The 26,223-nt window shown below is 42.2% G+C and overlaps 1 protein-coding gene across 1 annotated transcript; it reads right to left on the reverse strand.

Annotated features, from left to right (window-relative positions):
* Nucleotides 1-80: 80 nt before the first annotated feature.
* Nucleotides 81-25,686, reverse strand: LOC111844316 (uncharacterized). Its single transcript, XM_072709311.1, has 24 exons — nucleotides 25,312-25,686; nucleotides 24,729-24,753; nucleotides 22,763-22,906; nucleotides 22,051-22,175; nucleotides 21,515-21,819; nucleotides 20,922-20,929; nucleotides 20,412-20,566; nucleotides 20,168-20,242; nucleotides 19,459-19,528; nucleotides 17,352-17,456; nucleotides 16,981-17,007; nucleotides 15,353-16,846; nucleotides 7,849-8,063; nucleotides 7,264-7,461; nucleotides 6,793-6,879; nucleotides 6,466-6,567; nucleotides 6,224-6,349; nucleotides 6,006-6,130; nucleotides 5,603-5,803; nucleotides 5,292-5,346; nucleotides 3,801-4,056; nucleotides 3,304-3,720; nucleotides 2,139-2,363; nucleotides 81-1,610 (listed from the first exon to the last, which is right to left on the reverse strand). Exons 1-24 carry the CDS (start codon nucleotides 25,408-25,410, stop codon nucleotides 1,321-1,323), a joined length of 4,929 nt encoding a protein of 1,642 aa, XP_072565412.1. The 5' UTR covers nucleotides 25,411-25,686; the 3' UTR covers nucleotides 81-1,320.
* Nucleotides 25,687-26,223: the final 537 nt, after the last annotated feature.

Consider the following 26,223-nt stretch of genomic DNA (forward strand, 5'->3'; position numbering starts at 1 on the left):
CTCATGATCTCTGTACCAGCAGCTGCATTAGCAAGACAATTAAGACAAATGAGGTTGGAAAGGACAGACAAACACCAGTGTCAAGTTTGCATTTATTTAATATTTAGTTTTTCCAGACCTGTGTTTGGGGGGGGGGGGAGGGGCACACATCATTTAGAGCTTCGTTAAACAGGTGTCTAAAATCGTATATCCCATAGCTAACTGTATCGCTTGTTTTGAATTTATTTTCTATTGTCTTTAATACTGAGCAGATGGCAGACTGCAGCCAAGGACCGTTGCGAGAAACACAGGAACGGAGACAGCCCCACTGGTGTGGCTCACTCAAAAGCTCCAGGGCAGAACCACATCCGCTCCAGTCTCCACAAAGACCCTAGTCTGCCCCTAGAAACTGCTTCAGCTTGAGGATTTCGTTTTATTTATTTTTTTGGAGGTAGCCAACTAAGCCAAGACACAAAAAAACTAGTATATATCCTTTGTATCGCTCCAGCAGCATGACTTTTCACTCATGACTGGTCAAATGTACCAACAGGGATTCCCTTACCCATGATGTCATCAGAGAATCGACGAGTCATCAGGGCTGGCCTCGTTCAAAATAACTGGCTTCTTCTGCACTGACTGAAAGGATTTCCCCCTCAGCTCATCGCGTGGGCCTCCTACCATCGCTTCTGCACAGCAACAGGGGCGCTACAATGAGGGCAGTTACCACGGATACCACATAGTGGCACCTTGTTTCCCAAAAGAAATTGCACGTTTTGTCTGCATCCCATTACTACAGGGCCCTTCAGGTGTATCAGCGCACAGCCCCTCTGATACAGAGGTCTAACTGTGTCACTCTTAGGGGAAATAGCACCCCCTGCTGCCCACATGCAGACTAGTCCTAGCTGCTCTACAGCCCAAAAAGGCCTCTGGCAGCTTGCCTGTTCATAATTACCTTCACAGGGTAAAAACAGCACAGCAAGGAGCACCTTAGCCAAATCCCAAAGGCTGGATACTTCCAGTGTTGTGACGTCTGGGAACAGAGGGGGGATGTTTTTTTCCCCTTTATCAAACTGAATTATGCTGAAATCAAATCCCCCCCGTGTTATTTTCTTTGAATAACCTTCTGGCATCATTACCACACCCCCAGTGTTTCTAGTTAAGGTTCGGATGTTTTGGTGAATGAACCATTGTGTGCTCAACCTGGGGGGCAGAAAGAGAGATAGGTATGGCCACAAGCCAAAAGGAAATAAACACGAAACAATGAAAACAGAAGCAGGAAAACGTAGTATTTGTTATGGTGTTAATAGTTTTGTGATGTGCGGATTGTGTGGTTATGCTCCCCTAGTGGCGGTCCATGGAAGTACTCTGTAGCAGGTCTGTGGCTGTTTGGACTGGAGGTCTGAATGTTGTCTGGAAACCAGGTGGGGGTGAGTGGAAGGGGCCAGTGGGTGTGGCAGCCCAGCCAGCTCTGTGATTTGGGAACTGTGCACTGAAGGGTATACTGTGGGGGGCCAGTGGGGGCACTGTGGAGCCGGGCGCCTCCATCTCAGTGAGCGTCTGCAGGGACTTCAGCCAATGAGGTGGGTCATCCTGCAGAGAGTCCAAACTGTGGGCTGCGGATGCTGGGATACCTGCAGCAGGTGGGTGAGAAGAAAGCATTTAGCCTTGAACATCAGTCTTAGTCCCCAACAGTCTATGCTACAGCGGGGTCATGCTTTCTGTGAAGGATCCCAAATAAGAGCATCTTTACATTCACATATTTAGCAGAAGCTTTTGTCCAAAGCAGCACACATGAGGAACGTATCTGGAGTCAGAGAGCAGAGTCAGTCAGGACCCTGGGAGCAGTGGGCATCGGGGGCCTCGCTCAAGGGCCCAATAGTGACATCACTCTGGGGGTTAGGGGCCTCGCTCAGGGGCCCAATGCTGATATCATAACCCTTGAACTTATGACCTTCCCCTCTCAGCTAAACACTGCCCAGAGGACAGCAACAACATTTCCTGTATGCTGTAAATATTCAATAAGATTACATTTAACCAAATCAGAAATGCAGCCATTCGTATCATGCAGAAGGCTTTGGTACGCATACCCCTTTGCTATTGGCTGTCATGGATAGCCACTTAGAACACTCCTTATTGGCTGATAAATTCTGACTGGTTACCTGTAATGATTGCCGGGTCCATCCATCTGACCATTCCGTCCCAGCTAAGACTGTGTGACATGCCCCCTGAGCCAACTGGAACCCCTGTGTGGTTAATGATGGAGGGGGGCAGGGATGAGGAGGAATTCGGTAGTCCCCCGAAATTGATATTGATGTTGGGCAGAAGAGCTCGCAGACCATCCTGCCATTCTTTCATATTTAGATTTTCTATAGAATTGCTATTTTCTGTAGAAGAGAGAAAGAAAAAAAATATTTTGTCAAATGTGAGTATCAAGTGCTAATTTATCAGCGTGCCACAAAACAACACTTGATGTTTTCCAAGACGAGTGTCCATTACTGAGCCACAGCGAGACTGCAAATATTATCAGCCAGGTCTTACAACCTCATTACAAGTTTTTCATTTTCATTTCATCATCATAACAGATGTGTGACAATGTAAATGCCAATAAAATCCACAAATTTATTCATACAATAAAGGTCTCACGTTGCTAGTTTAAATGGCAGACCTGTTTAGAGTAATCAAATCCTAACTTTGCATCTATTTCTTTGCTGTTATGCTGCTAAAACACAAAAAAAAAGTTTTTCTTTTAGCCAGGAAAAAACAACAGCTCTTCTCAGCCAGTGACAACAAGGAAAGACTGAAAGGTCCACAAGACAACAGTAGACCAAAATGCCTTCCAGGGTTTATTTGCAGTAACCACTCAGAAGCAGCAAAGGCACAACTTCAGAGATGAACGGAACGGCCAACCAATCACAGTAGAACAAGACTTACCAGTGACTCCTGGTGACTTACAGAAGACACTGCAGATTTGATTCCCTCATATGTACAAAACCAAATTACTGAATATTAATATAACATCTAATTTAAATTCAATGAGATACCATTTATGAAATAAATTTTAATCTAGACAAGTTTATGATAACTAAAGCAGGAGTTTGCTGGCATCTTGTGGTAACTCAGAGAACTGCGTTCATTTTAACGAATTCTACTACCACACCTAAAAAATATTTTGTTAGTTTGACAGAATTAATATAGCCAACTAGTTAAGAACCTTAGGCAAGTGTACAACAGAGAAATTTCCCTGACTCTTCAGGATAAGCCCATCATCCTCCTGAAATCACTGACAGTGCAGCATGTCCCCTCTGCCCCTTCGGGGTTCCCTACCTGCAGTGGGAACGCCCCCCAGCCCAGTGCTGTGCTGCACTGGTAGAAAGTCCATGAGGCGGCTGTTGGCGCTGAGGCCGGCTGTGTGGTTTAGCGGGCTCCCGTGCGGCGGGTAACCGAGCCACGGGTGACGTGCTGGATGCCCCGGGAAACCGCAGGAGCCCAAGACGGCGCGGTGCTGCAGGTGTGACAGGTGGGGGGGGAGGGGCCCGTGAAGGGGGCGACGCAGAGTCCCCTGCAGAACCCCAGGAGACAACTGCGACGTGTCCTGAACCGAAAGTTCCTTCTCGATTAAGTCGGCAAGCGCCTTGCGAGTGACATCGAAGGGGTCAAAGCCAAGGTCGTCCTCAGGCTGCTTGGAGGAGCCGAAGCCGAACGCCGCCTGCCAGTCCGTGGACGACGCCACCGGGATGGTCTCTGCGGGGGGAAGCGGGCAAAAGCATTATACCACACTAGGAGGGGGAGCCCAGTGGCCAAGCTACACGGCAGAAACGTACCTGACGTGAAGAGGCTCTGGGGCTCGGGTGCTGTGGGCCAATCGGAGTGCCCTTGGGTTGGGCCGGAAGGGGGGGCGTGGCCACCTGGGAGAGGGTTGGGGTGCCGGAAGTTGCTGTTGTCCGAGAAAAGTGACTGGGATTCGGCTGCCGCCCCTTCAAAGGGGGATCGGGCAGCGAGGCTGGACATGCTGATGGGCACGACCAGTCCAGGCTTAGTCAGGCCCGGAGGCGGCGAAGGGGACTCAGTGCCGTGGTTCTGGAGGAAAGGGGAACGTTAAAACATTTTAACTAACAAAAAAGAAAAAACAATTAGCAAATTAGCTCACACAAGGAATCATTTCCGGACTTTATCTACTGGTTCATATTCATGGGTTGAGAAACACAGTGAGTGCAGAATAAGCAACCCTAACTGCTGGATATGAAGCAGCCACACGATTTGACCTCCAGACACCCGGCAGTGACGGCACTTGGCAGCCCCTGTGCCAGGTAAGATCTGAGCCCTCAAACTCAACGCAGGCAGCCTCTGAGATCATTCTGCCGTAAATTTCTGGACTATGCCATGTACAAATAGACCTCAGTTTGACTCAAAATAATTTGACACTTTTGTATTAAACTCTTCCATTGTAGAGGTGACAATACAAAAGATTTCTCTCAAACTTAAAAGGTATTTTTCATTTTGTAAAAAGCCAAAATTTCTTTGTAACAAATGCATAATAAAAAGAAAAAACAAGAAGTGGTTATAAATAGAATTTTAAGCAAAATATTTAGGTTAGCAGGTTAAGTGCTCAAACCAAAATTACATTTGTACGATTTTTTTATTCCTTGGAACTACTTAACCTACCCCATCAATTTTTTTTTTAACCCTTTAGAGTTCATACGATCTGCCTGATTCATGCTGCTATGGTTACACGTGAATTTTCACAGCCTTTAATACTGCTAATCAGTTTTTCCAGAAATAATGCAAAATTACCAAATTACCAATTACCTTACCAAAATTAAACAGGAAGACGATAATGCAGCACAAGGATAGTGCAACTGTACGGCACAAGCCAACAGAAACTAATAACTGAAGCTGTGAGCAGCTTGTCTGAAATAAAACTGCAGAACAATTTTAGCAGGATGCTGCAGCTCAGCATTTCTGAATGCGTGCACTCACATGCAGAGAAATGCAGAGGAGCTGAACCTCCAACGCATGGATGACACTTGCTAAGGTTGACACAAGCTGAACAAATAGATCAGCCTGGGGGGGGAGGGGGGTAGTGTCCCTCAGGTATGTGGTGTGCAGAGAGATTCAGTGTGTGAGCAAGAGGACAGAGAGTGTGTGCAGGTCAGGGTGAGAGTGACAGCGAGTCAGCTAATGCCAGCCTGTGCTACTGACCAGTTGATGGCTTCCCAAGTCACAGTCAAGTCACAGTCATGCTGACATACTGCACACAACAAAAACGAGCCCATATGCGTTAGGAGGTCCAAAAAAAAAAAAGTATATCTTACTTGTATACTTTCCCCGTTCCCTATACTAATGGTCTGTGGTGTTTTTTCGCTGGGACTGAAAGGCAAAATGAAAAAGAAGGATTAGCAGGGTTAAAATTTCCACAAGTGCCCAGCTGGGGCAGGCAAATCGACGCCTTAATTTAAGAGCAGGAGCATAAAAAAAAGGAAAACTGGTGAAAAGCAAAGTTCTTCGTGTCAATGACGAATTAAATTAAGTCAGTATTGATAACATTTGTTATATTACAGAGAATAATCAACAAAAAGAGTATTTCTGGGCAAACAGGAAGTGGCAGTGCCTGAGGCAGGCATACCTGGCAGGGTCGCAGTGTGAATAGGGGGAGGGCATGGCCCCTTGGCTTGGCCCCAAGTCCGAGTCTGGCCCGCTGCCAGTCATGTGCTCTGAGTCGGAGCCGTCCAATAGGGGCGGAGTCTTGTGGTGCTCGCCCAGCCCATTGGCTATTTTGCCCGAGCCCTGCAGCCACGGCCACGCCTCTTTGCTGCTACTGTTGGGTCTGGTAAGGTTGACAGGGGTGGTCAGCAGGGGGCGCCACTACAGCGCACAGAAGAAGATGTTTAATATGTGCTTAAACGTGACCAAGTAATGGGGAAATAATCTATGCTGCTAAATTTGCACTCAGGAAACAGATCAACTGGCAGTAGTTCTCATGTTCCCGCACCTTGATATTTACTTTTGTATCGCCATGAGAAAGGTACCTTTGCGCTGAACTGGACTTGCCCTTTGACTTCTCGCCGGCCCCGGCTGAGCTTTGCAGGAAGCAGGGGTTCGCTTTGTACAGCTCTTGTAGAAGCTTCTGTTCGTACTCTTGGTGCTTTCCTGCCTGCACACACACACAGGGAGGCTGAGCACAGGACGGATCGCAGAGCACGAGCGCAGCAGCGCGTGCGGCTCACGGACTGAAGCTGGAACCGACCTGCATCTCCTCCTTCGTGAAACTGGCCGCCTCGTCCCCCAGCTCGTGGAGGTACATGCAGTCCGCCTTCGGACACTGCATGCTCTTCAGGAAGTAACTGCAGTACTTCGTCGTACCTAGAGAGGCCTGGAACGAACACACACACACACACACACGTCATGTTAGCCTAAGGGGAAAGGCATTCGCTTTACCAAAACCACAAGCGAGAAGCCTTCAGGCAGCCGGCAGGAGCTCAGACTTACTTTAAGTGTTCTGCCATCCACCACTACATTGTTCACACACTGTATAGCTCTGAGGGCGTCTTCAGACCGAAGGAATGTGACATAGGCACTGGCACTAGGACCCTGGGAGTTACAGTACAGCCATATTCACCTCCACTGACTATTGCCAACATAAGTACCACCTTACATTAAAATGCATACTATTTAACACAGGAACGTGATTTATGATTTACATCCTAATAAACTAACCCAATAAAACCATATAAAGAAAAAAAATATGTACTTATTAGGCAGACTAGGCCATCTAAAGAATTTTTTTTGTAAAGAGGATGATGCCTCTACGCTTACCTGGGAACCCGCGTAAGATGTGCTGTTGTTGATTACCACTTTGTGAATTTTTCCGAATTTCCCGAAATATTCTGGCCTCTTTAGAACCTGAAAGTCCAGACAAGGTGCCGAGAGCGCTCATTCGCTGAGCCTGCGCTATTCGGCTGGTAAGTCTGCGCAAGCGGAACTAGGAAGACATTCCAGACTCCAAAGCAAATCACCAAAATATTACACAAGGCTGTTAAGTCCAAAGCTGTCAAAGAACGTACAACTATAAGAGGTGAGAAATTAGATGTTGACATAACATCTTGCCTTGGGTGGCATCTGTGGGCAAGGCAGACAAAGAAGAGAGGCCAGATAATAGTTTAAAAATTAGGTAGTCAGACCAACATTTACAGAGACTAGGTCCTGATTTGCCCAAGAATTCTAAACAGGATCAGACTAGCATTAGCATCTTTTAGAGAGTGGAGGTCCTCTGTAAGGGTCCCTTACCTCCAGCTCAGCCAGCCTCTGTGACAGCCCCACCACAAACACCAGGTTCTTCTGCACCACACGCACACTTCCCAGGTGTTTGCGGCTCTCTGTCATCTTCTGTTTGCGCTCGTTCTGCTTCTGCTTTTTCTCATTCTTTATCCGCTGGATCTCCTCCGGCGAGAGAGGCTTGTAGACCGCCGGGTCTTCTGGGTAGGGCTGTGCAAGAATGGGAGCTCTTAAGGCCTGGCTCTACCCCCACCTAACATGTCATATTATAACCTCTTTGTCACTGATGTCCCACGACTGTAATCAGATGACGGAGACTGCACATGTAGCAGGGCTGAGCAAACGATCACAGATGCTTGAGATTACCATTGAGAATCTATGTGTCACAGTATAGCAACACATAAGGAGATGTTTTAAGCACCTTAAATATGTATGCTATATTTAACACTCAAAGAGAGCAGCCCAGGTCATGTGACACTACTGGTCCACGGAGGAGATCAAGCACAAGTCCCGGTGTTGGCTAATAAGCACCATATACAGATTTTACCCCTCTACTCCACAGACAGGGTAGCTCAGTCACTACAGATTGCACGCTACCTTCCTACAGGCAGGGCAGAGCCCGTTCTCATCTGTGCGGATCCGGTGCCAGCAGAACCGGCAGATCTGGTAACCGCAGGTGCAGGGGAAGAAGTTGATGTCATCGATCTCCAGCGGCTCCATGCAGAGAGGGCACTCCATAGCATCGTCTTTCAGCTCAGGGCTGCGGGACATCCTATAACACGGTGGGCAGGGTACAAGGCACAGGGGCGGGGCTGGGGGAGACAGACAAGCTGTGTCGTTACAAGGGCAGAGACAGTTAAAGTGCTTTATTTACCCATAGGGTACTCCGGAGAACATGATGTCAGATGAAGTCAGAACCTCCAGCAGACAATGAAAACTACAGGCTCACTGGCATCTGAAGCAGACGTAAAAACCTTGTTATCCACTGTCACACTTAATGATTCTCCACTCTACTCAGGAGAACCTGGAAATTTCAAAGTGGCTCATCAAGATTAACTCATTTCCCAATTAGAGGGGAATGAGCCTGCGGCAGAGTACAAAAAAGTCCATGATAATGCAAATATGGTCGAGAAAAACCTGCATCATGAATGTGTTCCAGTTAGGAGAAGCTTATATACGGCTGAGGGGAAAGTTATCTGCAGGCTTCTAGCATATGTTGCTGATTAAATTTTGTTGGGAGTTTGCAATTTTGAAGGGGAGACGAAAAATGATGTTAAATACAATACAAGCACTGTAATAATAGATCTGGGAAATGCTACCATGCAGAAAATACGCACGTGAATAAAACTTGCTTAATGTCCGATCTACCCACATTTCTTCTCTGTCATTAACCAAAAATCACATGAGAAAATATGAGTGATGTAATGAAGGTCAGTCACCCAAATGGCGCGTCATGCATTACCGCATTTTATAAGATGCACCAGAGGTAAGTTAAGGATTTAAGGTTCATAATAAACTCTTAACACTTTAGCTTCCCTCTGTTATATTTAAGCAAAGCGGTGTGTAAACAAGCACTTTAGTAGTTACAAATGATACTTCAGTTATATTAAGATACTGAGATGACTACATTTTCTGAAATACAAACAGATCTATTTTGACACTCAGGTAAACAAACTGCAAAGCAGAAGCGGTATGATGCAGACAAATTCACACACACACACACACAGACACACACACACACAGACACACACACACAGAATGAACTTGGGAAGCAAAGCCCCACTCCCAAATCTTCACATGCATTTAGACTAAAAAGCCACAAAAGTTCACTCAAGTTTTCTGAACATCACGAATCTATGCATTCAGCACGTATCCGGCATGAACTCACATCAAATTTAAATGACTGACAACAGAAGGAAAGCTAAAGCTATCAAAGTACCATCTGTCACACAGTGGCAAACGACATCAACCATAACTCTTTAAGGGTGCGACTCTGTGCTACTCCTTAGCTTGTAGGGGACTCTCTACTCTGAACGGAGTTAACAGGTTCAGCGAGTGTACCTCACGTGATTGATCAGCAGATACAATTCAGCTCACTTACAGCACACAGAAAGGCTAACAAGCAACTAGGGCAACTGTACTGATTTCAAACGAGCATTTATTGAAATACGAGTAATTAAGTTGCTATTCTATGGCAGTAAAGTTAAGAAAATGAAAGCTGACGAGTTTATCTAAAATATACTGACCAGACTGACAGTTTCGAACAGTTCAGCTCAAAGTCCTTCTAAACAGACATTTACCAAAGTGGCTCACCAATGAAGTGCTATTGGTGCTCACTGTTTTCACTCCCAATAAGATTAAACTTCGGATGCTTAAGTGGCCCATCAAATAAATGTTAGTTACGCCACTGAGGTGAAGCTGTTGCCTATTTTTTTGTGATCATTATTCAATTTTGGGCCTAAATATACTAATTTGCACATAGTCCACTTAACCCAGTTCCCCTCCATCACAGCAAACTTCCCAGTCAAAGCCAATGAGCCCCAGTGTTTACTGGGCAACATAGCATGTAATGTTTGCACACCCCTCCTGTTTGCCTAATAAAGCAGCCTTGCATAGCTTGTAGAATGCTGTGACCTCGTTTACTTAAATAGTTTAAAGTTGCCTCTGATAACAGAATCCCTATGAATGTCTCACAAGCCCAGTTCAGTTTGCGATGAGAGCCTGATTTCCTGTGGGATGAGTCTTATAGTTCGATCCACCTTCAGTCTGATAACGATTGACTTGCAGGCTCTCAGAGGGATACAGAGGAAGACATCAACATACACTCACCCAGTAATGAGACAGAACTTTGCCTGTATTAGTCTTTAAAACCATTCAGCAGTCCAGCAGCTGAGAAAATGTCGCTTAAACCACGGAAAGGCTTTCGGAAATAGCGGCACAGCACCCGGCCGCGTCCACTTGGATGTCTAGCGCCCATGAGGAACTGGAAATTACTACCCTGTCTGGCTGTAATTTTCTCTGTTTCACAGTTTCAGAAACCCCCAAAACTTTGAATCCTTTTCACACACTTTAAAAGAAAAAATTAAAATGTTTATTCACTGACAGCACTCACCACTCTAGTAACCCCCACTTTCAAGAGACACCCAGGGTCAATTCGCCAAGATATTGCGCTGGGCAGTAACTTTCTGGCGCCGTTGAAGTTAACACTTCATATGTAAACAACTGTCGGTGATGCCCCCTGTCAGGGACACTAATGTCGAGACAGAACAGTACAGATATTTGTGGAACACTGAAGCACCAGTAGAACATTTACTAAGAGTTGTAAAACTTTACATTCACTGAAAGGTTCTGGTATTTATTGTGGTATATAAGGGACATTACTTACTCCATTAGTATACTGTTCACTAGAGGTAGGATGTCAGAGACTTGGACGAATGTTAAACATGAAACAGCTACAAAATTAGATATTTTTAAAACACTGAAATTCTGTAAGGCATGAATATTACACATGAGCATATATCCAGGTTACGACAAAATGAGACGGAGATCCACAGGGGGTAATCTGTGACTGGTCCACACCTGCTGTGGCTACTTGGTGTATGCAAACACTATAAATAGAGCCTTTTAACCTTCACCAACAGAAAATGAAACGAGATAACAGAATCAAGGCAAGCTCAACCTGAAGAAATGCTACAAAACAAATGAATGTGTATCTGAAATTGAATTAATTACATACTGTAAAGTAGCACTCAGTTCAATACACTATTTACAATATACCAGCCAGGAAAATTCCAAGCAGAAATGAAATACATCAACAATTCTTGCGTGCGTGTCTTAAATTTTACCATCAGATGACAGTTCCTGCTACCTCAGACTTGCAGTGCACTTGAAGGTGCGATTTACATGCCTGACACGTTTATACTATCGGTGGAGCTGCTGACAGGGGCTGCAAAGCTAGTCCGCGCAGGCCTTTAGGGCAGACATCAAGTACAGCATGGCTGATTTGCTTCCCAGTTTGGCTAGGCAGCAATTACATTTGCACAAGACTGTCTCTCCTACAGATGCTGACCTAGTAACTACCCCTCAGTTTGTAGTACATTAGTTAATCAGTGTACAAACCAACCGCACACTGTTATATGCTACTGAAGACAGGTACGTAGGCATTCAAAAAAAAAGATACGCAACGAATGTACGCACGGACCTCAAAAAAAATCCTCAAAGTTCGTCTCGATAGTAACAGGAGAGAACGAGTACTTGGCCTGTATTAGTCCTTAAAACCATTCAGCAGTCCAGCTGCTGAGAAAACGTCGCTTAAACCACGAAAAGGCTTTCGGATCCAGCGGCACAGCACCTGGACGTCTGACTGTACCCGCGTAGCGCCCATGAGGAACAGGAAATTACTACCCTGTCTGGATGTAATTTTCTCTGTTTCACAGTTTCAGAAAACCCCAAAACTTTGAATCCTTTTCACGCCATTTAAAAAGAAATTATATTTATTCACTGACAGCACTCACCCCTCTAGTAACCCCCACTTTCAATAGACACCCGGGGTCATTTGACCAAGATATTTCGCTGGGCAGTAACTTTCTGGCGCCGTTGAAGTTAGTACTTCATACGTAAACAACGATCGGCGATATACCTGTCAGGGACACTAATGTCGTTAATGTCAAATTTCAATACAGCTTGTCGTTGAACGCTACTACTGTAAAACAAAGTTACTCTAGTCGATGCCGGTGAAGCGCCAACGACAAGGACAGGATTATAGGGGGAGTCTTAACTCTGGATGGCATTTTTCTTTCAATGTGGCGTGTGATTAGATGTAAAAAATACAAAAAGTGCCACGTACTTTAGACGACAAGGCCGCCGGACTGAAGGCGGTAGTTAGCCGGCTAACCCGCTTAACTACAGAGCAGCCGCGGCCTGCACAGCCGGGGCCGAGCCTGGCACTCTACGCCGACCAAGAGCGACACATTCTCGGCATCGGCTACACGCCGCTCCCCCGCGGCCGTGCAGTGGGAACCAGCTGGAGACGGTGGCCAAGTAATGAGACGGTGGTTCGTGTTCGTGTGCGTAGATGTGGCTGATCGTATTATAATTAGAGGCAGATTCTTGGCGACTTCTGTGGGATACTCACCCTGTCTTTCTATTGCTTGGAGGACTCTTCTCCAAGGGAAATTCACACCAAAATGGGGCGGGGATCGGTTACCTTTCAGAATAGCTCAAGATGTGTATACAGACACCTCGGCTTCCCTCTTTTTTAAAACTTTACAACTTTATTTGCTTTGTTGCGAAATGCCTTGCTTATTCTATCTGTTTCTTTGAGTATCACTAACACCTTCCAGCCACCATCTTACACTGAAACTGGGAGGGAGGGGGCATTCTTAACGTACGGAACGTGCGCAGACGGTGATTATAAATGTTTCATGGGTAATATAGAGCCACCTTAAATAGTTTGTGTTGAATCGGAGCAAAAATTATTGGAAACTTATAATTAAAATACAAATGTAGCTACATTTAAGTTTTATGAAATTCGTTTTGATTTAGAGACAACTATCTAGGTAATCTGAGATGTAAATATAATTGCACACCCACGCTGTATTCGAGCACTACAAATCCCATGATGCAAAAGGAGAACGTGACTATGAGACATTTTGGGAACTGTAGTCGGCTTCATGTGTTGTGGGTACTGCCTTTCAGCGTTTCAAACTACACCTTGTATATGTATGCCAATAAATTTACTTATGTGTGTGTGTCATTGTGGTCCTGTTTCGAGAATTTTAATTATTCAGAAAGAGCCTTAAGATGATACATTTGTTTTTTTTTAAGTTACGTCGTACAAAAGTTTTACAATTACATTCCCAAATACAAGTGTCACGTTATGTTATTCTTTTCTATGAAAATAAAGTAAAAAGCCATAAAATCTCTAACAAGAAATCAGCAATGCTGTTATTTATCGAGCCCAAGCAAAATCCTTCCAGTGATGACTAGTTCAGGTCCAGAAAGTACAAGTCCGAACCGGCTAGCTGGAGTTTCAATTCGAGAGAAGTCTGCACACGCATTTACATATATGTAACAGTTTTATTATCTTGGAAATAGTTTGTAGGGTTTGCAAACTACTCAACGCTTCTGGTGTCGCTAATGTCAGGTTTATAATGGAATAATATAGATTTGCCATAAGACTTCTTACGTAAACGTAATAGTCAGAACGCGAGTGTCACGCCAGATGCGTGAGAGCTGGCAACCCTGCTTTCCGAGAGCGTCAGTCTCTGACTTTCCGTGGCTAGCAACTCAGAATTACTCAGCACCAGGAGCCACCATTCATAATAATTAATTTCCCCCGTCACAGTCCACTGCCGCGGAACATTATGAAAGCAGCCCAAATACATCCTAATATTTACCCGCAACACTATTTTCAAAATTGCCAAATTTGGCGGGAAAATCGCGGACCTGGCAAGAACAAATAGAAACAGAAACAAATAGATAGGCTGCGAAATTTATTCCCCAAGCAGTTCAAAGATATTGCGTAACAACAAAAACAAAATATATAGGGCTAATGGTAACACTTCACTTCACGGGACACAAATAGTAATAACTCTTTTACTGCAGAAGAACAATTATGAACAAATACAGTCGCTACTTGAGGTAAAAGATCACGATTCATTAACGAACAAATTGAGATCAGTATTTCACTTGTAATATTCATTGCTTGTTCCTTAAGTAATGCACAAAGGTTTACAGAATTAACACATAGTAACAAATATAGTAACAGCTTGAGACCAAACATGCGTCATGATTTATTCATCGTGAATTAATTAATATGAGTTGTAACTAACAGTTAGTATGTGTTTAACTAATACATAAGATAATACTACATTATTTGTGCCCCGTTAAGTAAAATATGTAGGCTATTAAAGGTATACAGGTCACTCGACTGGGTTAATTCCACCTTTTAACTATAGGCGAGGTGTCACTGATAAATCTTGGGAGCAGCGATTACTTAGGCCCAATTTATTCCTTTTTATTGTTTTGGAACTTTTGGTACAATTATTTACCCGAAATACCATTATCAATAAATAGTATGAATTAATACATTTTTTTCAGTGATTATAGTGCGCTGTGTCGTTTACCGTTTTCCATGTTAAGTATGCCAGGTATGTGCACGGTTTGAAATCCAAGAATTGGTTGTCTTGATATGTAAATCGCATTTAATACCGCAATTGTAGGCCTATTTCATCTGTGACGCACATAACCAAAATGTGTCATGACAAACTGACTATCGGATCCATTGCTCTATAATTAATAATAATTGATACTTTATTGATCCCTGTGGGGAAATTGTTTTTATGCCTCCCTCAACTTGCTCTTTGTAGAGTAAGTTGTCTGCAAAGGGCAGCCACCCATAGCAGCGCCCAGGGAGTTGGGGGTTAAGGGTCTTGCTCAAGGACCCACAGATGTGCTGAAGCTGGGTTTGAACCTGCGACCTTGTGATTACAGGCATACAGGCTTAGGCCACTGAGCCACACACTGCCCCCAATTATTTAATTATTTATCATTATTAATTATTAATAATTATTTAATTATAATTACTATAATTAAAAATCCGCAAAAGATTAAATTTTCTTTAACCACTTCATGTCGATCCCAATTCGTTAGGCAGTGTAATTATAAAACATATTTTAACATTAATCACAATTCACATGTGTGTTATAATATATGTTTGGATGTTGTGTTAATAATAATAATAATAATAATTATTATTATTATATGCTTTCCAGTCTAGATTGAACCTCCCAAACCAAATTTACAACATTCCTCCTTAATATCCTGTCTTGTGTCTTTAATCACTATTATTTAGAAAAACTGATACTTTATTTGAAAATCTGCAAATTTGCATTGTAACCTGTTTCCAGGACTTTTTTCAGATAAGGTAATATTATATCCTTTGTATTCCACAGCAATTCTAGATAACATTGTTACAACCACTTCAGTTTAACTTCACGCTAATCTTCTTTTGTGTTTGGACTGATTTTCAGGATACACTATATTACTGTATTCATGTAATTTATGATAGTTGCTTAAACAATAATTGATGAATTCTATAAATCTTCATCACTTTCATAGTCTTCTGGGTTGTTTTGTGGTCCAAGAGGATGGCCCAGGGGTTTGAGGCTGAGAGATAAACAAGTGTTCTGGAGCTTAAGGAGTTCTTCTCGATGATCCTGGAAGTCTTCTCTGAGAGAGGAGTCTTGCTGGGGGGAAGTCCGGGAGATGTAGCCCTGATCTGAGTCACTTATCGGCCTTTTCAAAGCACACCCTGCTTGCATCCAATCACTTGCAGCCTCTGACAGGAATTCTTCCTCCTCAGAATGGGAACTTTGAGAGTCCCTGGGACCCATTGACTGCTGGAAAGCTATCAGTCTCCTTAGCATTCCTTCAGAAAGGCTACTGGAAGACGGTGATTGATTTTCATCAATTTCCTCGGGCAGACTTGCTGGTCTTGCCTGATGCCAAGTATGTCTTTGGGGAAACAGCTCCTGAATGGCTGCATCTTGACTGACCATGGGGTGAATTTCTGCTCTATACACCCCCGGATCATCATCTACAGCTGGTTGTGCAGAGTATACCTGGCTGTGATCCAGTTGAGCAGATGGGTAAAACGAGTATACTTGGTTCAGTTCTGGGTGAGCAGAATTGACATGCTGAGTGAATATGTTCCCCTCACTCTCGTTCATGATTGGTGTGACCTGAAAGGTCCCCCTGCCTTCCTCACTCAGTTGTACTGTATTAACTAAGACAGGAGGCCCTTCCTTACACTCTGGCACACACTGCAAGATGGAGCTATTTGGCATCTCTACAAGAAGAGGGCACTGCAGGTCTGCATCTAAAGCATCTTCCTCACTATCCACGCACTCCTTCACAAACCAGTCAGGGTGCTCAAGCTGGTAGGCTTGGAATGCCTCAATGGCGTCCCTCAAGGCTCTTCCCGAGGGACAATTGAAGTATTCATCCTGAGCTATGCCTTCAATGCGATTCACCTTCCTGGGCTCATATTTCTCTTTGTCCAGGATTCGGAAGTAGAGCTCTTCAAAGTGCTTCATTAGCTTGTACTTGACGGTGATGTTGAAGGGTGAGGGAACATCATCCTCAGAAGAGACATCATCAAAGTAAGCCACTATATACTTCCCAAAGGCAGCTGGGTGCAGCAAATCTGGCATGATGAGGCTGAAAGCGGGAGTGAGCATGTCCCCGGTGGGAGAGCGCACATCCTCTTTCAACATCACCCTTTGCCTCGTGCACATGGCGTTCCACTTGGCCTGCACTCCCCGGGAGCAGAGGATGAGGATCTTGTCGGAAGACTTCTCCATCTGCTGCTTCTGCCAGTCCAGCCACTGCATGCGGCCCACTGTGCCCAGCTCTGCTGTGTCCAGCATGTCCAGAACCACATCGGTACCACACTTAGCTCGCATAAAGGCACTCAGCTTGAGCACAATCTCCTTGTATAGGGCATGGTCCATAGAGTAGATGACGAGCACTCTCCTGGGGCCATTGGAAGGCGTTTCTTCTTTGTCTGATATTTTAGTGGTGATAGTGACATCTGTGAAAAGTAAGTTTCTGTAAATTTACACAAGTCTTAGCTAATTTTTAAAACTTTTCTACCACTGAGAATTTAATCATGTCATAACGACATTTCTTTTGTCCAACGACAGCTGAGAAAAACTGAAATTTTACCTTCTATGTGTACTTCATGTGGGACACCTGAAAATGTGAAGAGTGATAGACTGTTAGATTGTTACCTGATTGGTGCTATGTATGTTATGTTTTATTGTATTTATCGTATTGTGTTATATTTTCACATTGTTTCGTTTTATAGATTTGTTGTATGATGTTGCCATTTCATTTTGTTGCCTGAGGAATGTGGTATATAAATAAACTTTGCTTGCATGCTTTTCTCTAAACTGAATTGCTATAATTTTACCAAATATCCAGATGAAACAGGCCACACTACACTACATCACCATCATTAGCTATATGCTATTAGACTATCCATAGTCACTGTTTATAGTCCTAAGACATACATTGTTGTCATGTTTGATACCAACCTTTGTAAGGTTTCCGGACCCAAAAGTAGATGCCGATGCAACATACAACCCCCAAGGCCAGGGAAACCCCAACGATGATGGGCCAGATCAAAGGCTTTTTGTTTTCTGTTTGAGAATAATGGAAAATAGAGAGTTAAGCTCCATCAAAGTTTTATTCTTAGTTTGACACATCATGGAAAGTCACTGTGACCACAGTGCAGTCCAAATAAAACTCACAAAAGTAACTGACTAGCATAACATATTAATTTGACTTGAATTTGGAGTCAAAAATAGGGAACTATGAAATATTTAGAGTATTTATTTGTAATTTAAACCTTCAGAAAAGCAGTTGACCCATTTACAGAGCACAATTGATTACTTCATGAAGACCTACATTTATCAGCGATGCTAACGTTACACATAGTTGATTAACTTAAATACTCTCTAATTAGTAAAAAATAAATACTATTTTTTAAATCAGTAAAAACCTGAAAACATCTTCCACAGGCAACCCCCCCCCAAGTGATTCACAATCACCTTGCAGTCCAATAAGGGAACCAGCCTTCAATTTCAGGTTTTTAATTTTTTAAAACCTCCACTGTATGGTAACAATAACTTGCAAGTAAAAATGCCTGCATTTACATCTGAATACAATATACTTAATGCAACAGCAGATAATTATTTAAAAACTGTTCCCAGTAATGCTGCAACTATACACTATCTATTTAAAAGTTATGCTGTAATCTGTCATGGTATCTACTGCAAAAAAGAACAGCATTTTACTGTACATGACAACATGGAAGATGAGGTGAGTTTTTAACAAGAAAATCTGTGCCGTGTCTCTTTAAATAATCACAGGTACCGTAGACACATGCATGATGGCAACGCCCTAAAGCTCACTGAACTTTGTACCAAAAATGATTCTAACAAAACCAGCATAACAAAACATAAACCGTTGCTCTGCCTAACGACCACTGCAATGAGGGTTGAAGATGTAGCACAAGCACATTGCAAGTGAGTCTTTAAATGAATGAATTAGGGATGAAAACCCGCAAAGATAACCGGCCTGAGAAGTGCATCAGTAAATATTTCTGTCTACTTTGCATTATATCCCATGACCAGTGACTTATGTTTTTTGTGTTTTAAATAGGTTTGAGGATCTGCATTTGTTTAAGATAACTAAGAATATTACAAAGAAAGTGTTCAGTACTCAGAGGTAATAATGCAGCATCCAGTTGACTCTATATGCAAGACTTCTTAATGCCACCTAAAGTTACATTTACGGCCAGTTTCACAATTGCAGAAACGGCAAACCAGTGACACCAGTTACTTGTGGTTGTTGACAGCTCATCACAGCCATTTAGTGTTTCTCACCCTGCACATTGATTCCCCTTGTGCCAAATTTGAAGAACATTTTAGACAGTATAACACCAGCCTGGTATTCATTATCATTATCCAAACTGGGGTCATCCAACCAGCTTCTGTGGTATTTGCGTTTTCCCATAGTGATGAGAGATAGATAACATTACTTCCTGCCCACCTTGAACAAGGAAACTTGTTTGTTAATGGAAGATACTGTCCCTCTCCCTCCCCCAAATGATAGCTGCTGGTTGTACTAACTCCTGGGCACTGTGCCATAGAAAAGTCGGCAACATAAAATCTATCCATTCATGAACAAGTAAATCAGTGTTATTCTCCACATTCGTAGGAAGACTACAACAGATGTATTTTAATACCAATTAAGGCATGTTTCAGATCAAATTAAATTTAGATCAATTTAAACTTCATCAGACTTTTTAAGGATCCCTGGAAACCTGCTACAACTGACTTTGATCACCAATGGCTTCAAGACTATTATGCTCCAGGCTGTTGACCTTAATGCTGTAAATGCATCACTGAGCCAATCAAAGGCATCTTAGAACGATTTGTTGTGAAAAACAGAGCTTTCTAACAATGATCAGAGTGAACCAGACACCAGTAAGAACAACTCAGGAATAGGAGAGAGCTAAAAAAAAAACTTTTGCCGAATTTATGTAAGAAATTTCTTTAGGGTTTGTAGCTAACATCAGCAACGTGTACTTCTTTGACAATTAACTTATTTTAGAAATTCTATATGTATTGCACTCACCAGTACAGATATTATTTTTTTTCTGGTGTCGAACACAATCATTTCTACACTGATGGAAAAATGGCTGGATCTAAAGGAAAGATGAGAAAGATGAGAACATTATTATATTCAAATCATACACCTGCTTGTGTCATGGACTAACTAAGGGGGGCCATGAAGAGAGGGGGCATAAAATCATGTCCACCTGGCAGTTTACTTTTGAAAAACTCAGATATAACCTTCCGTCTCTTCATTCTTCCCTAAATTCTCGAAGCCTTCTTCACCATGCCCCCTTTAGCCTTACAATGCACGCTGATTTAGCGTCTGGCTAATGCTACCAACGACATAACAGTAAACAAACAGACTAAAATACAGCTGATTGGTAGATATCAAACTGTAACACTCAGCGAGTAGTCAATAATATCATTCGCCTTGCCACATTTTTTGTTTTTTAAAAATGGATATAATTCAGGCTATTTATTAAAAAAGTTTTTTTGGCTTGTGTTAAATAATTTCTAGGTAATTTTTTCACGATTGTTCACCACTGCACTGCTAATGATGCTCCAAAAATCAGCTGGTTACACAGTCCATGGTCTATGTCACTGTAACTGTGTGCAGATGGGTGAATGCAATTCCCCAATTGTTATATAAGAAAGATAAGGCAGAGGGGCCAAGTCAGCGTTAGGATATCAAAGCCACAATGAAAGGGACCCAACCCCCCCCCACTCACCTCAACAGAAAATTCACAGCACGTCCGAGGCCATTTCCCAAGCTCAAATGTCACATTCATTCGCTTCAAGTCATTCTGCAAGAACCAAGAGGATAAATAAAACATGTTATATATCAGTTGCTATTATGGTTTTCGGCTATATATATATATATATATATATATATATATATATATATATATATATATATATATATACATACACATACACATATACTGTATATATATGCTTGTGAGATGACTGTACCTGCGAGACAGTCTGAGAGTTTTTCTGCCCAGAGCACTGAACTGACACCTTGTACTTAATGGATGACTCTCCGCCGTTGAAATACACAGTGATAGCATCATTTTTACCAGCGATGTCTGACCTCCTCAGGCTGATGTTTGATTTCCATAAACTCCCTGAAATGCCGTAGAACAGACCATGTTATTCTTCTTAAAGAGAGTCTATATTCAAATCCACTTCTGGGGGGGGGGGGGGGGTATGAATTCTTAGGGGAATCTTTAGTATTTAATTGCTTGGATGTTATCTGTTGTAATTACTGTGCGCCTGTGGAAAGAATAATAATTTACTGTACTGATTTAAAAGCAGTGCCTGGACAGTATGCTGAATTATACTGATTTTAATTACATTCAAAGGCAAAGAAATAACTCCACAGGAAAAGGACGGGTAGGGAAAGTGGGAGAGAAACTCTATCCTGGAATGGGACTGGAATAGGAGCTGTAGGATAGCAAATCCAATATAAGGCCCCCTCGCCCCTTATCCTTGGAATGAGAGACACTCACCAATTTCTGAGCATACGCTGGTCGTTTTCATCATGCTATCTCCACAGTCTGAGCAAACAACACATAATTCATTGTCCTAAATTATATTATCAGTCAAGACAAAAACTGCTTCCATCAGTGTTTCTGATTCTGTAACCGGTCCTCAGGGACCCCAGACAGTCCATGTTTTTGTTCCCTCCTAGCTAATGCTAGGGAGCAAAAATGTGGATTGTCTGGTAGAGTGGTGGGAAGGAGCAAAACTGTGGACCATATGGGGGTCTCTGAGAACTGTGTTGAGAAACACTGTCTTAAATACTGTTTCCTTAATTCAGAAATGCCAACTGTTACTATTACTACTATCTGTCTTACATGTAGAATAAAACATTCCATACTTGCACTACCTTTGACGTTGACAGCCCAGAACACTCGCTATTCCAAATACTATTGCATATAGCACGGCTATTCCAAATACCTTTACTTATCTATTTGATTATTCATCTGATTTATTTCACTTGTGCATCCTGTTTTCTATTTTATTTATTTAATCTTAAACTTATGTTATATAGTTGTGTAATTTATGTTTGCTGCTGTAACAAAGGATTTTCCCAGCGGGAATTAACGAAGTACATCCATCCATCCATAAAACACATTTCATATGCACTGAGACATCTTTTGTCATTAAAATGTTCCTGCTTTTTCGTAACAATAATTCCTGAGTTTGCAAGCCTGGACTTTTTTAATTGTGATAATCTGTCAATCTCACCTGGAACAACAATATCTTTGGAAGTATTATATATGTCATGGCCCATATTTGGCTTTGGTAGGTTACTGACAGTAACCAGGTACATTTGGCCAGGGTCCACCACCAGCCTGTCCAGTGAAAATGACCACTAGAAAGAGAAACAGACCATAAATGAGAAAAATGTTAACACTTAGAACTCTTCATTGCAGATATGCAGAATATAGAGGTGTTGGCTATACAGAGCTCTACAGACTGCAGTGATTGTTACAATAAAAAACACAGTATAGGTTATTTTATCGAATGCCCTTCTATGTATATGTTTAGGACTTGCAAAAAACAAACCACCATATAATTCTGTCGTAATTATATATTTACTTACATTTTCAGAATAGGCGTTCTTCATGGAATTAATAGCATTCAGAAATATGTAGCGAACACAAAAATTCTGGTTGCTTGACATTTTCAGTACGTGGACCTCTGTTCCGTTAAGAAATTTGATGCTTCCTAAGGGGAACAATGTATTCCTGTCAATCAAGCTGCAGACCCTTATTACTTAAACACACTGTGATAGAAAAGTGTAAGAAAATGAAAATGCAGTCAGACCCACCCAAACACCTAAGACTGTATAATGCTTAGAGCAGGGGTTTCCAACTCCGGTCCTGGAGAGCTACTGTCCAGTAGGTTTTCTGTCCCACTTGGCTTCTGATGAGCCACACCTGGCCCTGTTATTTACCCGAGAACAGGTGTGGCTCATCAGAAGCCAGGTAGGATAGAAAACCTACTGGATAGTAGCTCTCCAGGACCGGAGTTGGAGACCCCTGGCTTAGAGCTTCTCTGTCTGCCTGCGGTCTTGTCTTAATCTTTTTGTAAATATCACCTCATGTTCTTCTTGAAGAGCTTTGAGGTTTTTCTGTTGCTGTATGAAAAACTTTATTGTAAATGATAAATTAAAATGATGAGAATTCCTTTGATAGATTGATTTCGATAAGATATGAGCCAAGCTGTAAAACATGGAAAGTTGACTTGACATATCAAGTCCTCACTGATGCAGACGCGGAAATGCACATCGAGCTCCACGGTGGCGCACCTACCGTCTGCCCTGGCCTTCCACGTCACCATCAGCACCGGCACCTGCGTGCCGTTCTCCTCTCTAACTGCAATCGTGACCCACAACTTGTCCGGCCCAGTTGGAGTGAAATCATTTGGCTTTAACCAGTCCTTGTCTAAACAGTTATCTGTACAGTGAGAGAAAGTGTTGATAGATGTAGGACAGACATTTCCCACAGGCTGCCTGAGCTTTCATAATGCATCATGATACTAGTTTTAATACTACATCATCTGACCCTCTTAATGCATCAGTTCACTCATGACCACGCATGTATCTATTGTTTTACTCAACAGCATAGGAAACTATTTTATCTCACTTAACTGTCACAAGCAAGGGTGTAGGAGCTGGAGGAAACGTGTATTCTCCAATATTTATTTTTAATAAATATTAAATATAATTCATTTATATTAAACAAACTATTGTATTTAAATTATGTAACTGGGCCCCCTCCCCTCACAATATCAAACTCCTCCTCATGTCCTCCTCTGTTGGTTACAAAGATAATATTACATTTAGGTATGTAAAGTAGGTAAAGTAGCAGAATTATAAACAGTAAAGTACCTTAACTGTGCTAGAACATTGTTATTTTAGGAACAGCATCTACATTCTGCCTCAACCCAACCTAAGCAAGATGGGAGCTATGGAGAAACGTATCGACAGCGAGGTGAAATACCATAGGGTCACTTTTTATTGCTAAATATTTGTATTGCTGGTCAGAAGATTAATATCAGGCAAAGAATACAGAATGATGTCTTTTATTTACAGAGACTGTTTGTATTTCTTTAGCCATTAAATCATTGCCATTTAAAATCCCGCCATTTGAGGTGAGAACAAACATGTGGATTCAGAGCTGATGAGCAGATCTAATTGTTCAGATGATCCACGTTGCATTAACTGTGCAAATAAAAACACGGGGATTAACTCTCTGGGTTACAGACAAAAATTAAAATCAAATGCGTTGCAAAATCAACAAGTACCTACAGTAGAAGTGGACAGTGGACAGCGACTGTTATTCAAGAAGGACAATGGCAAGTGATGACAGAGAAGTTAATCACAGCCAAGGAGGAAAGCTTTACGACAGCCAAAGGGACTGTGGATACTCTCCAGAGAACATGGGTTCATTGTGTCCTAAAGACTGGAAAGTTGCAGATGATGTGTGACGAGATGTAAACCTGTCCTCGGCTTCACAAAGGACATGTGAGAGAACATGCAATGAAGAACAGAGCTGAACTTCAGCAGTTCTCTATCCTACCCATTCGTATATAAAACTTTCATAAACAATGTAGACAAAACACAGTACAGTGGCAAAAAGGCAGAAGTTCAGAGAAGGAGAGGAACTGAGAGTTTGCCACTGAGAGCTTATCTTCTAATCACCATGCTGGTAGCATCATACCATGAGCAGATAGGGTTGCCCCTTGACCAGGCGTTTAGTTACTAAGACAATGTGAGTGAAAATGATATTTTGTGTTAAAAAACAGGCTTCCAATGAAAGAGAAGGAAGCTCACCTGAGACATAAGTTACACCTGAATTTTTCATCTGGCCGGGTCTGTTTGAATCCCATTTGAGTTCAATGGACCAGCGGTGGCGTTCGAGATTCTGGGTCCCATTAAAGTGAATATTGGGGTCCCCAACCCAGACCAATCCAATTACCCCCCCCCAGTACCCCTACAATAGACTGTTCAACTTACTTGTTGAATAGGTAACTGAAGCCAGAAGAAAAATTTACGGTGGCTGAAGTCAAGGTTGGGCAAAACATTCCATAATCAAAGGGCTGAGGATTTACATACACACGGGAAGTTAACAGCTGCTATTCTGTATTTCTACCCCATATTTACATTAACATGCAGCGCAAATGTTTCACCTAATGCTCCCAATCATGTTGTTTTCATCTACTGCAGACGTAGGATAACAAACACAATAACCAAGAGGGATCAGTCGGAGGTCTTACTTATATTAGCTCTGCATCCCAGGCCCTGTTAAAAAACAAAAACACTGCTTTGAAAAAGGGCCTCGCAAGTTCTTCAAAGAGCAATCACTGTTTTTCCAGACAAAATCCGGAATAAAGCCCTTATATACGTCCAGACATTTTTTTTTTATATATATCGAATTACCAATAACAGAAGATTATTGTATAATTTATACAATTATACAATAATCTTATGTTATTGGTAATTCGATAAAAAAAAGTTTCACACATTATGATAATCTATTAAAAATAGAGTTCCTTACAATTAGAAATACAGCAAGCGTAAGTATAAAGCTTATTTTTATATGTGTCATGATTAAACTTCGTGTTTGTTTTGCGTCGCTCAGGGAGAAAATGAATCATCGCTCGGTGCAGCAGGTAAGTTTAATCTTGCGTTACTGTATACAAAGAGGCTTCTTCTTTTGTATTATTAGGAAAAAGACGACGGTCCTTTTGCTGTAATGCAAGCCAAATCCATTTCTGACCGACACCCAGTACTACTGTAACTTTATCACGTTGCCGTATCTCAATAATTAAAAGCACAGATAAAAACGACGACTTTTACCTCCTGCGTGCAGTTGGGAGGCGGCCCACGTAGTATGCGAAGACCCGAAAGCAGCACGATTTGTGTCGATAATAAAAATGTAATGTAAGGAAACTTCATTTTCTCTTATTATTATGAAAATGTCGGCGTTGAGTCGCAGCCCATTGCCTGTTCCCAGAGCGCCTATTAAACTGAAACCGTCTATAATAATATAGAATTACGTCGAACTGCTGGCAAAGCAACACGTATCTTTCTTATTTATTGATATATATATGATATCAATTGGTAAATAAGTGAATAATTTGGCGCAGCGCGATCATCATTGTTGTTACACTCCCGTGTGACTTTCCGATTAGGTAACACCAGAGCAAAACTTCCCTTGAAGGAAACTTCCTGGTGAAGTTATGCAAATATTTGCGACATCCGACGTTACTGGAAATGACAGTGTTTTCCGACTATACCATTCATTTGGAATAGTACACTGTCAAAATACAACGAAACATCTCCATTATAAGATAAAGGCTAATGAAAGCGATTTATGAATTGAAAACGTGCCCCATTTACTTTATTAAAATTACAGAGCACGATGCTGTACTTATCTCTAAGGTAGCAATGTTATACGTTTTTTTTGAAGACTAGGAAAGGATATTAGTAATGTGTTAAAATTATCTCTAAAACATGAAAATCTTATTGTCATAGGCAGGGATGTAAGAGGGGCACAGATACCCTGCAGAATTCAGGGGGTCAATCCAGCAAAATGTGATGAGGGGATACCCCAACCCCCATTCCGGGTGGCACAATCTACTGCGGGGGAGGGGCACTTTGGTGGGCAAAGTGACACTTTGAAGGTCAAGAATTTCTAGCCACGCCCCTGGCTATGAAAACACAATTACCACACAGCTGAACTTTAATTACAGATTTATATCGTCTGCG

The sequence above is a fragment of the Paramormyrops kingsleyae genome, chromosome 3 (genome assembly GCF_048594095.1).
Source record: "Paramormyrops kingsleyae isolate MSU_618 chromosome 3, PKINGS_0.4, whole genome shotgun sequence".
Lineage (NCBI taxonomy): Eukaryota > Metazoa > Chordata > Actinopteri > Osteoglossiformes > Mormyridae > Paramormyrops > Paramormyrops kingsleyae.

Coding starts and splice junctions, on each gene's coding strand:
- LOC111844316 (XM_072709311.1), bottom strand. CDS start 25,410: ATGAAGTTTCCTTACATTACATTTTTATTATCGACACAAATCGTGCTG. Junction 6,568..6,792: donor CATCTTACGCGGGTTCCCAG/GTAAGCGTAGAG, acceptor TGTAACTCCCAG/GGTCCTAGTGCCAGTGCCTA. Junction 2,364..3,303: donor GGGGGGCGTTCCCACTGCAG/GTAGGGAACCCC, acceptor TCTCTTCTACAG/AAAATAGCAATTCTATAGAA.